Raw genomic sequence first — 15,389 nt, 5'->3', positions numbered from 1 at the left:
GATTAAGTGACCCAGGATCATAAATACATGATCCCTCAGGATTTAGTTTAGAAAACAGAAATGACACTAGATATTTCAAAAAGAGGAAACTGAATATAGAGCATCAGTTACATGGGTGTCCCAAAAGTGGAACACTGCACAAACACCAAGGCAGTAATTACAGGAAGCACCTACCACTCCTGGGACCATAGCACAGAAAGAAAGGGGATGGACATGACAGAACCTAGGTATGTGGAGAATGGACCCCAGAGAGCTAAGACTGAGACCTGAGGAGAGGCACTGCCCTGCTGCTGCTGCTGCCTCTGGAGATCAACAGAGAGGTCCTGAGGAGCTGGTGCTCTGATCACTGCTGGCACTGCTCAGGAAGCATGGTGAGGCAGGCTCTGGGAGTGCTGAAAGATGGTGGAGCCTGGAGCCAAAGCCACTGTGGGAGGGAAGCAAAATCAGGAGGGAGGTTCTTTCTCCCTGCTGCTCTTGTTCCAGTGTTCCTCTAGGACTTCCTGTTTGCAGAAACTCATATGAAGTCAGCTAGCAAAGGAGTTTGGGAAATAAAGTTTTCAGAACAAAGTATACAGAGCTGAGTTTGGAGCTGAGTGGATAGGTAAATATAAACCAACTCAAAATTTCTCATATAACTCTAAATTTTTTCTAGAGGAGGAAAAAGATAGGCTCCTCTTTAAATCATTGATTCCATGCTCTTAATATAAACCCTTAGGAATAGTGCTATTATTTTCATTTTAGGAGAAGATCATACCCAAATGATAACTTGTGATAATATCCTTCTACTTCTCCTCTGCTTTGAGGCCACTTTATTGCAAATTAATGACATGTAGCATATGCCATATAGGACCACAAATGTTCCTTTAAATGATTAGGGGAAAAAAATAAAAGCTTACTGCTTTGCCAAGTTCATTGGTTCCAAAACAGGAAACTTTTATAAGGTTCAGGGAGGGTCATATGAGCCAGCCTCCCCAAGAGCATATGAATTTTCAGTTACCACCAAGTTGGTGGTATCAATATAAATATCACTGTGAAAAATAAATGCTACACATTGCAGCAGAAACCATCACAGAAAACTTCTACTCAAAGTGGTAACAGGTTTTATTTCTTCCATAAGAAAGTAAATGAAGGCACAACAAGACCATCTTCTAAGTAGATTGTTTAATATCTAAAAGCATCTTCTTGGGGCTCCTGGGTGGCTCAGTCGGTTAAGCGTCCGACTTCAGTTCAGGTCATGATCTCCCGGTTCGTGGGTTCGAGCCCCGTGTTGGGCTCTGTGCTGACACCTAGCTCAGAGTCTGGAGGCTGTTTCAGATTCTGTATCTCTCTCTCTCTCTCTCTCTCTCATAAATAAATAAAATATTAAAAAAAATTTTTTTAAATAAAAAAAATAAAAGCGTCTTCTCCCAGTGTTCCCTTTTCCTATGCCATCTGCTGAGCCCCAGGGAATATGGGCATTCACATACACCAACCCCAGAGGACTGGCACTTGACTGGCTGCGTCCTGCATGGGTGGATATTTGAAACTCAGGTGGAAATAGAACAGAATCAGAGAGAAAGTTACAAAAAAGGCCCTAAGCTTTGCAAGTGGATCCATCTTTAAAGATGAAGTGGGCTGCAACATTCAAGGACTAAGCATGGTTATTTGAGTGGTAATTACAGAGCCTGTTAGCCTGGGGGCTCATATGCACTACAGAGAGGCCGAAAACAGGTTATAAACTCTTATTTGGCAAGTTGATCCACCAAACCATGGTGAGGTGATCAAAAAGCATGGGTGAGTTTCACTAGCATTCTCCAGGCCAATCACAAACACTGTAAGGAAAACTCTATTTGGAAAAGGCTGAGAGACTCCAAACACTTAGAAAACAGGGAGCCCACTATCCAGGTATGAAAACAGTTTCCCCAGGAGTTACTATAATTGAGGTGGATGGTCAAATGGCAGGCCAGAGCTGGATAGTAAGCAGAAAGACACACAACCTTCTTAAAATGCATGCCTATAAAACATATGTAAACGCTAGTTTCCTGGTAGCTGGATTGAAGAAGATATGTGAGGATTCAAACATACTTTTAGAAAGCACCACGAAAGAAATGTGAACATCAAAACACCAGATACTGACCTCTTGAATGTTTGGTTTCATCAACAACAGACAAAATTGTATTTGTTGAGATAGGAAGTTACCCTAACTCTTTCCTTCCCTTTTCCCTCCTCCTCCCCTTTATTTTTCTCTTCTTTTTAAAATCCTAGTGAAAGTACAAAAGTGGTATTTCTCCCCCTGCCTCTCCCTACAGACTTACTTTGCCCACTGACACAGATGGTAAGGGAAGAAAAAGACACACAGGCTAGTAATTTTCTTCTAACTACTAGAGCATGCCCCTGCCTAGATTTCGTATTAGCTGCTCTCATTCCCAAGGGATTTGGGTTAAGCGTACATGGATCCAGGTTGGTTGGATATACCTTAAGATCCCTTTTTTCCTCCCAAGAAAGCATTGGTGTTACATGGTGACTTTTTTGGTATATGATCTAACTGAGATCAAAGATCAACTATTGCTAGCTGTGAACTAGCGAAGAAGGGTATTTCTGGTTTTATTGAAGGTATTGCCCCTCCCCAGCCCCCAGCTGCATAAATTAAATAGAAGATAGTATAGGAAGAATGCAGTTTAGTGACTCATAACTCATAGTCACAGCAAAGCTGGGGAGGGTAAGAGAAATACAAAAGAATAATTAGATTAGCAGCTGCAAAAGTCATTTTGTGTCTGACACCGTTGGTTTAAAACTGGCAGAGGGTAATCCTCCTTCTTCCTCTGCACACCTTAATGAGCTTAATATAGCCCTTGAGTCTAAGAAATCATGTGAACTGCTGCCGTCAATATCAAAAATATCATGATATTAAACCAGATTTTACTGAGAGTCCATTGGGCATTGACACCATTTACTAGCTAGGTAACCTTAGGCAAATTATTAAAGGCCCAGTGCCTCAATATTCCCAACTATAAAATGGACTTTATTAAAAGCACCTATCTCATAAGGCTGTTACTAGGATTAAATGAGTTAACATTTGTAAAGAACTTAGAATAGTACCTGGAGCATGGTAAATGCTATGTAAGCATTTATTAATTCTTAAAGTTTCAGGGAAGTAGTGTAAACAATTGCTTGATGGGGAAAAAGAGATTAATAGTGCCCTAAAGTTTCAGGGAAGTAGTGTAAACAATTGCTTAATGGGGAAAAAGAGATTAATAGTGCCCTAATTTTCATGTTTACCATCTTTATATGCCTGGCTGTCCCATTGTTTCCTTTGTGTCTTTTAACAACCTTAGCAGTTTATCAATATTGTATCTTTAAATCTGTGAAAAGGCCCACTGTGGGAGAATATACAAAAAGGGGCAACAATTTCCCTTGCCATCACACCCCTTTTCACTGCCAAGTTACTTCATGGGTGTGAGAACAGAAGGGCAGACAGTGAAAATGGGAGGGTTAAAAAATTGCATGAAACACAGACCTTCCCTCTATGAGCTTGCGGTCTGTACTGAAGAGCTTAAGATTGAATTCCTCTCAGGCAGGACAATTTCTGATAGCTATTTTTATTTTATTATTCCTCTGTCACAGACAGTAATAATAACTTAAATTTACATGACACTTCAAAGCACTTTCATCTACTTTGCTCCACTTGATCATTGAGACAAGCCTTTGAGCAAACCCTTATTCTCTATGAAAGACAGATAACTGAGAGCTAAGGAGAATTGCTCAGAACCATTTAGGTAAAAAGTGCTAAAACTAGCACCCAGGGGCACCTGGGCAGCTCAGTCGGTTAAGCCTAGGTCATGATCTCACAGTTGATGGGATTGAGCCCCACATCGGGCTTCTTGCTGTTAGCATAGAGATGGCTTGGGCTTCTCTCTCTTCCTCTCTCTCTCTACCTGCCCCCCCAATAAATAAACAAACAAACTTCAAAAGAAAACTAGCACTCAAACTCAAGTCTTCTAGCCAAAATATTTTCTTCCAAGATCTTGTTATCCAGGTGATGCTTAGTAATATTTGTTGAGTTGGGTTTAATGAGACCGAGTTGAATTGGCTTGAACTGAATTAAAAGGACATGTGTTGGAATGTTCTGGGGGACAGTTTTAAAGAACCTTGTTAAGAGAGACATTAGATTTTCATCCAGCTTCCCTGCTTTCTCTCAGCCTTCCTCTTTCCTTCACCCTCTTTCTCTCCTCTTGGTGTAAAGTGAGCCAAGCTGAGGGTAGGAGTGATCAGCTCTGGGGACGGTGGTTGGGAGACTGTGGAAAAGTAATTGTGAACAGATTCCTTTGGTTCCATGATTTTCCCCCATCAAAAAACATTCATTCCACTTCAGAAGAGTGATTCAGCTGTAGCTACTAGTTTTGGTAGTCTTCATGTTTATTCTTCTTTCTGGGTCTCCTCCAGGCTGCCCGGATGTTCTGCACCTGTTTCATGCCTTACACAGTTAAAAACAAATTTATTGAAAACAATTAAGATCTCAAGAACCTCAGTAGGGAAATAAGACATGAAAGTGTCATGTAAGAGGGGTACCTGGGTGGCTTCTGCCAGTTAAACATCCGACTTCAGCCCAGGTAATAACTCGGTTTGTGGGTTCGAGCTCAGCATTGGGCTCTGTGTTGACAGCTCAGAGCGTGGAGCCTGCTTCAGATTCTGTGTCCCCCTATCTCTCTGCCGCTCCCACACTCACACTCTGTCTTTCTCTCTTTCAAAAATAAACAAACATTAAAAAGTTAAAAAAAAAAGTTTGTCATGTAAGAAAGGGTAGGGGTGCCTGGGTGGCTCAGTCAAGCATCAAGAGTCAAGCATCTGACTCTTGATTTTGGCTCAGGTCATGATTTCATACTTTGTGTTTGAGCCCTGCATCGGGTTTTGTGCTGACAGTGCATGTGGAGCATGCTTGGGATTCTCTCTCCTTCTCTCTCTGCCCCTACTCTGCTTGTGCGCTCTCTCTCTAAATAAATACATATTTAACAAAAACAACAACAACAAAAGGGCAAAAGGAAATGCCACAACAAGGAGACAAAATCTGAAGTTCTGATGCCTTGCCCTACACCATCCCTTCCTTACCACGCCCACTCCCACCATCACCCATCTTGAGAATCAGCCATCTCAAAGCAACTGAAGAAATGATATAGTCCACACCTGCAGTAGGCCTGGACCCTCTGGACCTGTGGCAGACTGGAAGACTGTTTGCTTTTAGTTTCAGGCAGGGTATCAAAAAGAAATGGTTCATATTGAGGGTAGATCTCTTGATCTTGAGACCTGAAATTTAACAGTGACCATTCTCTCTCATTACACAAACTACCCAAGGTGGTTAAAAACTTTGCAGCTTCTGGGGCTCAGGTTGGTTGAACATCTGACTTCAGCTCAAGCCATGATCTCGTGGTTCTGGGATTGGAACCCCACATTGGGCTTTGTGCTGACAGTGCGGAGCCTACTTCAAATTCTGTATCTCCCCCCTCCTCTCCTTCCCCTGCTTCCCCTACTCTCTCTCAGAAATAAATAAACATTAACAAAAAAAGTTTGCAACTTCTTATGCTGTGTAAACTGCCTTAAAATCTTGTGAGCCTACATTAGCAGATAAAAGCCTTCATTTTGACAGTTTCGGTACTTTGGTGATTTCTGATTTTTAGTGGCGTTTGTCTGGCATTTAACACTGAACTTTTGTTTTACTCTCAGAACCTGACTTTCATGCTGTTAAATTATTTGGATATAGATAAAGGAATGTATCAGTGGGATTCATCAAATGAGTGAAATAAAGGAATTAGTTTACCTGAAATTTCTCAGGACCTTCCAACATTCAGTATCTTTTGATTCTACACTGAGGCAATATTGCTCTGGGTCCCAGATAGAGGACAGATAGCAATGGGCAAATAACAAAGCTGAAATCCTAAATTAAATTACATTTTTGAATTTGTAGGGAGCTGTTAGGGAATTCCATATAACAGCACTAATGTATTTCACATCATTGAAAACACTGTTTAGTTAGGTATGAACGATGTTCACCATATGAACGATGTTCACCATAAAAATCTTTGTATTAGCAAAAACCAACAAACAAAACCTAAAAACATTCAAAATGTCCCAATTAGGCATTTAGTATTCCACTCAATTGGTATACTATACAAATATTAAAATAGATGTTTATGAAAACTATGTTATGAAAACATGGTAAATTCTTATGATAGAATGTTCGAGAACAGCAAGATACACAAATTATGTATGCTGACTATAATTATGGAAAATATCCAAAGGAGAAATGTATTATTTTAAAGCCACATAGGAAAAATACAGAAAAAACGTTTCTATAATATAGTTGTAGTATTTTTACAGTAAAGACTAGGTTTCTAAATGGAATAGAACAGAACAAAACCAATTATATATTTAGATATCAATATAAATCTCTCCATAAACTCCACCATTTCTCACTACAGTGAAATTCCAAGTAATTATTTTATATGATTTATTCAGCATCTGTCATTTTAAGAATATAATGTTTGGCTACACAGCAAAGAATAATTAGCAATATAATTAATCAAATTGCTGTTTATATTTCTATGTCAAAGTTAATCATTTTCATTTTCTTGTTTTATGGAAGAGGTTCCTTTATTAAAGCCACAAGTAAATTTAAATGCATTTCACACATTTTAATTGTACAGACTTCATATCACAGCTGAAGCCTCTAGTCAATACTCTCATTTACTTACACCTAGAACAAAGGCAGAGGGTTTTTACACTATTTTCAGAATTCCCATTCAGTTAATGGTTCTGTGTTGAGGACAGGAATCATTGTATATAGACGTCTGGCTGATTTGATAGTCATAAAATTTCATCCTTGCCTGTTCTCCCTGCCCTCTTCCTATCCAGCACACCACAAGAATGAGAACTATTAGTATCTTCCAGGCAGTCACAGAAATATTTGATTCAGTCTCACTAATCCATTGAACACAGGAGGGGTAGGTATGTCATTTATCAGTTTTTCTCCAGTATGAAATCATGCTCGGTATCTTGAGACAGACCATTATGTCACATTTGTTTTCTTGTTTTTGTTGTTCCCATAAATATCATGGTACCCAGGGTGATAGGGAACTTTCTAATGATCATTTGTATTGTTTTATATATAAGCCTTCAGTTTATCAAACATGTAAATAAATAAAATCTATGTTGGTATTTCCATGTGAGCCAGACATTTGCTGCTCTGTGTTTCACTGTAGCAGGTCTGGTGGGAGAGTTCAGATGCTCAGAGTTTTCCTGTTGTGTGAAACCATTCTTGGCTGTAATGTCCCTCCAAGGAGCTGCTCTAATTAATGCAAAACACTCTAGATACTACTTAATAAATACTAAGCTTCCTCTAAGTGGCACAAAATTAAGATCCTTTACTAAACAGTTTCTCTGTATGTTGCTATGTGCTGGAATCATCAGACCAAGACATTGTATTTCAGGAAGGAAGGAAGAGAAATCTATTGCAAAAAGTAGAGTTTGGAAACATTTATTCCTGCTAACCCAACAACTCTTTCTATACTGTCTACCTTAGTAAACCCAGTCAACAGGGAACACTCCAGGGAAGAAATTAACTGAGTAAATAAAAATATACAGACTGCAAAGCATGAATCAGAATCTCAGTGCCTCTAAACAACAGATACTTAAAGAATGCTTTTTATCAGTGAGCTTAATCTGCTCTAATTAATGCTCCCAGTTTGTTCCTTCAAAAGGTTGCAACTGATTTGACATCAGTTATTTGCAGACACAGGCAAAAGGAGGCTGCCTGCAAAGAACTCTTTGTCCATATATTCTTGAAAATTTCTCTAAGGAACATATTCCAAGGAAGGTTTTATTTAGCCAGCTGTAATTTTTCAGGGGTGATTTCTGATTATTGTTAGTTTCAGCAAATTCGTTAGTTTATAGTCATAAAACAACCAGCTTTTTCTTCAGTATCTTTTTTGTATCTGTAGGTCTGAGCCACCTCCCATCCCTAGCTCCAGATACCAATCCCACAAATTAAAAGAATAGTTTAAATAGGACCATACAAATCTTGAGGGTAAACTGAAAATTGTTCAAGGTTTTGATGCACCTGGGAAAAGTACCAGGCAAAAAATTTGAAATACAATAGAAAACCCTCCAAATACTTTCTTCTTCAGATCATATCTCATTTAGACTTCAAATTTGAGAAAAACTGGTTCATTCCTCTCTAATCACACCTTGAAAGCTAAGAAATCTGCTTCTTTACCGTGCCCTGCTCTGCCTCTAGGAACAGCTCTTAACAGTCACTGTAAACTTTCTAAAATATTGACACGTAAAAGTTAATAAAATGCACCAAAACAAAAATGTCAGCCACAGAAGACACAGATTAGAAGTATTGCCACAAGATTATCTCAATTACCGCTGACACATGTGGCTTGTTTTCCCCCACCCGCCAAACCCCCGTGAATGGGACATGAAAATGCAGGAGGATTCTGAGTTGGAAATTCTAACTAAAGAGTATCTCCTCTGTTGATTTTTACACAAGTTTACCATCAGGCTGCTCAGAGTAGTTAAGAGAAAGAGGGATGTTTAGGGGAGAGAGGAGAAAGAGAAAGAGAGGAGAGAGAGAGAAACAGAGACAGAGAATTGACCAGGTGAGGTTGACAGGTCAGCTTTCTAATCTGTTGCGACATCACTGACCAGATATTAGTTGAAGGAAAAAGACAGATTGACCCAGATGTAATTCTGGTCTTTGAAAACAAGCTGTTTGTGTAATCCCTGCCAAGCAAGGAGGTAAGAGACATGGAGATGTGTGTGATATAATGATACTTCCATTGATATAAATATAGAGTTATTTAAATCAAAGTTCTCTTAGACCTGCAAGTTAGTTGACCACCAAAGAGCTTCTTGGGAATCCTGAGGCCCACATTGCCACCCCCACTCACTTTCTTCCCCTCCCCCATTTTTTCAGACGCCAGAGGATGCCTGCTGCATCTTGCACTGTAGTGCAAACAGATCCCCGCAAAGAGAGAGGAAGATAAAATGAATTTAAATTCCAAAGGGGTTCCAGTGCCGGTTTCCTAGTCCCCGAGTCAGCAATGTGTTTGTGAAAATTCAGCCTTTTTGTCTCCCAGTAAAAAGGAGCTAAATCTACATCGGTGGCCCAGTCTCGGGTTGCTATTCTTTGCATTTTCTATTCGAGTGAATGAGAGTGAATGAAGTGGCCGGGACCCTTCATTTGATCTACTCAATTGCATAAAGTGACAGAATTCTAATATATTTGTTTAATGCTCTTCAATGGGCTTTCACTTTTTTGCTTGCAAATGAAGCATCCATGGGCAAAGTTTCGTCCCCCTTTAACACTGGGACATATTTCATAACTCAGGCTGTGGTTTGAAGTGATCTTGAGAGGAGTTTTAGACTCAAAAAGTGGAAAATAAAGAAACAGATGTGAAGTTATTGTAAATTCCTAGAGTGGGCTCTGGGGCTATTGTGCCCCCACGGCGGGCGGTCCAGGGGCTGTGCCTTTCATGCTGTAATTGAAACATATTAATTAGATAATTTGTTGTTAGTTTAAACGAAACAAATGCATCCCCTTTGAGGCTTCACAGCCGGTGGGTTGGGTTGTTTTTGTTTTGTTTTTGTTTGGGTGTCTCTGTGCATATGTGGCTTTAGGGAAAAAAATTGACGTTTACATTACGAATTTGAAAGCAGATCCTGATCCTTCTCATTTCTTAGATACAATTTAAAAAGGGAGTTTCCATTTGTGAAAGTCTTCACGTCCCCTACCCCAACCTTGCGTACACTCATGTAAAACCTGTTTGCAGCTCTCAGCTGGTTTCTTCCTCCAACCTATTCCCCAACTTCACGCCACTCGAGCACCTGGCCAGATTTATGTTTCCAAGACGCCCAGTGTTCTCATCTATTTTAAAGGACGTGAACTCACTGCTATAATATTTAAGCCATTCTGAGAATCATTTACTAGCACTGCTCCGGCTAGTCTTCAGGCTTCTCAAAATCTCCAACTCAGGCAACAGAAACAGTGAGAACTTCTACAGCTTCTCTCTTGAGAAAGTGCACAAAATTCATCCATTGTGTAAGAATTTCCCTTAATCACAGAGAAAGCCACATAAAAACACAGTTTAGTACGGGATCCTGTTAAAAACCAAAAGTAACGGGACAGCCAAGTTTCCAAATAAAAAACCTAAATTAAAAAAAAAAAAAAAGAATACTGCCCAGTTTTACAAAATAGAAAATGTAAGTTAACTCGATCTTCAAGATAAGACTCTCCCGGACACACACCTCACTGCATGGTGTTGTCTCTTTCAGTTTTATTTTAAAGCTGTGTGTATTGACTTTGGACTTGAGCCAGGTGAAAAGATTTAACATGACAAAGAGAGCCATTGAAGGTATCATAGTTATAAACTTCCTTGTTTGTGGGGGCACTTCAGCTAAACTGGGTGTGAGTCTCAAAGCTGGGGCTGGAGAGGGTGGAGACGTGCGTTTGGGCTGCCTTTGGATTTCTGATCAAGGTCAAAATATCATCAGTGGATTTTTTACTTTACTCATTCAACTTTGTCTGAGAAGAGATGCCTGCAGTTGTGAAAGGAGGGCTCACAATGCCCAAGTTGTTTCATTCTTTGCAATACACCATGACGAACTTACTGGCTGAAAAGAACACTTTCAGATACTGAGTTGAAGTCACTCCTTTGCTAATTGCTAAAAATCAGAAATTGGATCTGCATCTTATTTACCTCCATTATTAAATGTATGTGTGTGTACATTTATACATAGACCTTCTACTGCTTATTGTAGGACAAATATTTTACCTGATATCCAAGCTGATAACTTATAAAATGTTTAAGGCCCATGTTAGTCTTTTCTGTTGCTTTCATTCCCAGTTCAAATTCAGTGTTAGTAAATTTGATATTGGAATATTCCGGAAATGGTCTTAATTTTATTCGGCAGGAAGTAATGAAAATGTGTTTGTTTGTTTGTTTGTTTGTTTGTTTTTAAATGTAGATGGTGTCTTGTTGAGAACAAAGTTTCAGGAGTTTCCTAGGCCAGGGTGGAGAAGTTTTCCAGGCTTTCTTTGCTGATCTTGTTGATATAATTGTGAATTGGGATTGATGAATGAGTTTAGTTGTCCCCTGTCTGACGAGCTTTAGTAGTAGCTTCATGCATTTTAATCAGCCCAATGATTCACTTATTTTCCAGGTTTTTTTTTTTTTTTTTGGCTGTGTGTGGGATCCTTCCTTTTAAAAAATGGTCACAACAGGATTAATTACCCTTTGCATTAATCCTAATTTTTTTCCCCCAGATAACCCTCTAAATAATGTTAAGGGTCGCAGGTGCTAAGGATTCTCCTTATAGAGAATAGTGATCAAGATTTTTGTGTGGGTTTCTCTGTATTGCACAAAGGCCTTTGTTTAATCGTATTACACAGTAAAGTGTTAATCACCATTTAAGTTTTTGTCTTGTAACTTCATTAGTTGAATACACACCTCACTCTAGAAATACTGGGACCCCTTCAGTAAAGTTTCAGTTGGCCTTAAACCACAAATTCTGGGTAAATTTTAATTCCCTGCAAAAATCTGAGGAAAAGCAAATACTTAGAGTCATTTAAATTAACTTCATTGAGCATTGCTTTCCCACGTGAAGGAATGAAAAGAAATCTGTTCTACTCAAACTGAACAGGTTTCTTGACATGCAAGGTGAACTTCTAGGTAAATTCTGAGAAAGAAGGTTTCAACAACTGAAATAAAGGAGCAGGGAAATGAATGTTCTCAGATGCATCAGAATATGAGTATTGAGGAAACAAATCTGTTCTTATCTACATGTAGACTCTACCTGATTTCTACATAAGCCTTACATGCAGTCTACTTTGTAAAATGTATATTTTAAGATAGACAAAAATACATAGAAAGTATTGCATTTTTTAAATGACAGTTTTCCAGCACTACACCTGTGCACCTGATGATCTATTCTAGAAATAGCTTCCTCTTTTCCTCTGCTTCAGGAATACCTTTGAATCATTTCTCCCTCCCTTTCTTATGCAAATGCATCAGAGGAGATCTATTTTAGAAATAAGATATGAAAAAGCCAAACTACTCAATGTACTGCAAGAAGCGTACTTAGAGGGACTACTACGTCTATCTTTTGTAAAGTTACTGTTTGCAGCAGCTCTTCAAAAACACACAAAACTAAAATTTGAATTTATGTATTTTAATGAGAAAATATTATTTGGACTAGATTCATAATTTAATGTAGACACCTTTTTAAAATTCTTTGTCTTAAAACAGGCATGCTGGGAACAAGAACATCAATATTTAAAATGCCATGCTAATTCTGAACAGGGAAGGAAAAAATGAAAGGTAAAAATTTTACAGCCCTATGACAACTACAACTTTTTCTTTTTTAATTTAAGCAGGTCACACCAGAACAACAGTTCGTTTTCCAGCAAATTACCTAAGAACTCTAAAGGAATATAGCAAACAAAAGTGCATTTTACACAGTGTATAATCATTCCTATTCACAAGCATTTACATCTCTTTGCAGCCCTTTAGCTTCTTGGGAAAATTCTTGTAGCAAACAGAAAGACTTGTCCATGGGAGACCTATCCGGTGACATCTGCTTCACGTTACCAGTCAGCTATCTAAATTCTGCTAGAGTTGCCCTTGATGCTTTCTTAGTTTGGGCTTATTTCATTTTCTTTTTCGGTTTTTCTTTTTCCTTCCAACAATAAAATAAATAGCTAAAAGGTCTCTAAGTAACAGGAAAGTTAACATCCCAATTAACTTTCCCATCCCCCTTTCCCACCCCTAAACCTGGCCAGAAATGAAGAGTAAACATTCACATTACAACAGGTACTTGTAAAGTAGGCTTTGCCCGCTCGCCCGCCAAGCAATACAGATTCAAGTTCACTGTTTACATTTTACCGGGCGCCTTTGTAAACAACACTGCAAGGTTACTTTTAGTTTTGTTTTGCCTGTATTGAGGACAAGTGTCCCCTTCTCAGTTTGGCAGCCTCTCCCCTATCTCCCTGTGCCTGGAGCCTCTGGCGGGAAACAAAACCCTAAACAAAACAAAACAAAAAACAAAAAACTCCACAGAAGCTGGGGAGGCAGGGCCGCTACTTCAGGAAGCTGTGGTCCGCCCAGCCCCTGCCGGATGGGCGGAGGCGAGTCGGGTAGGAAGATGAGTGGTCCCTTTTCCCGGCAGATTTCCAAGACGTAAACGAGATCCGGCCCTCAGCCGTGCGGCTGTAGCCCTCAGGGGAGATCTGTGCCGGGAAACCTCTGCGGCGCTTTCTCTTGTCTAGGAACTAACTGCGCGCTGTCCGGAGCCCCGCCGATCCCGGCCGAGCGAAGACGCGCTCCTCTACGCAAAGGCGGGAGGCAGGATTTCCCCTGCCTCTTAATTGGGAGGGGGTTTCAGGGTGAGGGGCGGGAATCGGAAGGCTTGGCCCAGGTGCCCTCTGCCTTCCCCTCTGGCGGAGGCGAGGACAGCTCCCACGCGCCTCCAGGCCGCCTGCAAGTTTGTGTTATGTCTCCTGGGTCCAAAACAAAGTTCTCCTAGGGGAGAGAGGGTTGGCCGAAGGTGAAATGGACAAGTTAGGGTTAGGGTGGTGGTCTTAGATGGGGGGAGGGCAGGGCTGGGAGGCGGTGGGGGGGGCGATAAGCTGACGGGGAGCGGAACGAGAGGGGGCTCCCGCTGCTGCGGGTCAGTGCACCGCCACCGAGTGCAAGGCGGAGGCGGGGCTGGTGAGCGTTTCACTGGGAGTGGCGGGGCTGCTTTGGCTGGTGGCTGTTTGCGAGGACGTGGGGCTGAGCGAGGGCGGCGAGTTCGAGAGCAAGGTGGGGATGGGCGCAGGCAACGCGGGCAGCGCGGGCACTGCGGCCGGTGTGGGCTTGATGGGCACCGGGATGGCGGGCAGCGTCTGGCCTGCTGCGTGGCACAGTGGCTTCAGTGGCACGCCGTAGGCGCTGTAATCGCCACTAGCCATGGAGATGGGGGTGGCCGAATCGATCATGCCTGCGGAACCGTACACGTGCGGCCAGCCAGTGCCCAGCGAGCTGCTCATGGTAGTCAACTGGTTGGGGAGCGGGTAGGCGGCGGGCACGGGCTGCATGGCGGAGAAGGCCAGCCCCCCAGGCATCTTGTACTCTCGAGCGATGATATTCTCTATGGCGAAGGGGTGCTTGAAACCCGAGGGCTGCGCCACGCCGCCCAGGTTGTAGGCGGCAGCAGGCATCTGTGGCAGGTGCGTGCCGGAGGCCGCAAGCGCACTGAGGCGCAGCTTGGCCTGCTGTTGCAGATACTGTGCGGCGTCGGCGGGCTTGCTGGGCGCCAGGTGGTCGGACTTCAGCACCTTGAAGCGCTTGCGGCGCCGCAGAAAGCTGCCGTTCTCGAACATGTCCCCGCAGCTGGGGTGCAGCGCCCAGAAGCTGCCCTTGCCCGGCTGGTCTGGCCGCCGCGGTATCTTGATGAAGCAGTCGTTGAAGGAGAGGTTGTGGCGCAGGCTGTTCTGCCAGCGCTGCGTGTTCTCCCGGTAGTAGGGGAAGCGGTCCATGATTAACTTGTAGATCTCGCTCAACGGCAGCATCTTCTCGGGCGAGCTCTGGATGGCCATGGCGGTCAGCGAGATGTAGGAGTAGGGCGGCTTTTGGTCGCTATACGTGTTGCGGCCGGGCCGAGGCATCTTGTTTGCCCCCTTCTTGCTCTGGGTCCGCGCGAGCCGGCGGCTGCTTGGATCTGAACAGGGGGGAGATAAAGGGAAGGTGGGAGGCATGGATGCATAGACAGACACCGCGAGGTCAGCCAGGCCGAGTACAGACCAGCCGTGGTGGGTAGGGGCTGCGACGCCGGATCAGCCTGAGCCCGCGCTCTTGAGCTGGCAACTTTGAGCGCAGAGTGGGGTGCGGCAAAGGGGCGCGGAAGGGGAAGCGGGTGAGCGGCGCGGCGTAAGCACGGAAGGAAGTACAGACCTGGAGCAGGGACTGGGGCAGGGATGCAACCAGAGGCCTCACCTTAAAGTTGCTCCAAGTTGTGCGTCTGCATCCGGGATGGCACTGCTCTGGGGTCCCTCCCGGGGCGCAGCGTCTGGTCTCGGCTGGCCTTCGTGCGTCTCTGAGCCTCGCAGCTCAGTCCCGCAGCGCCCGGAGCCGACCAGTCCTTAGCGCTTCTGGCGATGCGCTCCCTGGGCGGCAGAGCACGGCTGCGGAGTCCGGGTGCAGACGGTAGCAGCGGCGGCCTCGGGGCTCCGGAGGGCGCTGCTGTGGGCTCCGCGGCTCCGCTGAGCTAGGTGGCTGCCTCCATGTCCTCCCTCGAACCATCTGATAGTTTTAAGCGGTGACAGGAGCAGAAAAGACCCCTGTAGCGGCGCTTCATTAATGTGCCACTTCTTAGCT

At 42.9% G+C, this 15,389-nt stretch overlaps 1 protein-coding gene across 1 annotated transcript; it reads right to left on the bottom strand.

The window, feature by feature from the left end:
- Positions 1–13,702: 13,702 nt before the first annotated feature.
- On the bottom strand, positions 13,703–14,680 carry FOXB1 (forkhead box B1). Its single transcript, XM_039230643.1, has one exon. It carries the CDS (start codon positions 14,678–14,680, stop codon positions 13,703–13,705), a length of 978 nt encoding a protein of 325 aa, XP_039086574.1.
- Positions 14,681–15,389: the final 709 nt, after the last annotated feature.

Source organism: Hyaena hyaena, unplaced genomic scaffold (assembly GCF_003009895.1).
Source record: "Hyaena hyaena isolate Hyena2069 unplaced genomic scaffold, ASM300989v1 scaffold_49, whole genome shotgun sequence".
Lineage (NCBI taxonomy): Eukaryota > Metazoa > Chordata > Mammalia > Carnivora > Hyaenidae > Hyaena > Hyaena hyaena.
This window is presented reverse-complemented; position numbering and strand designations above follow the sequence as displayed.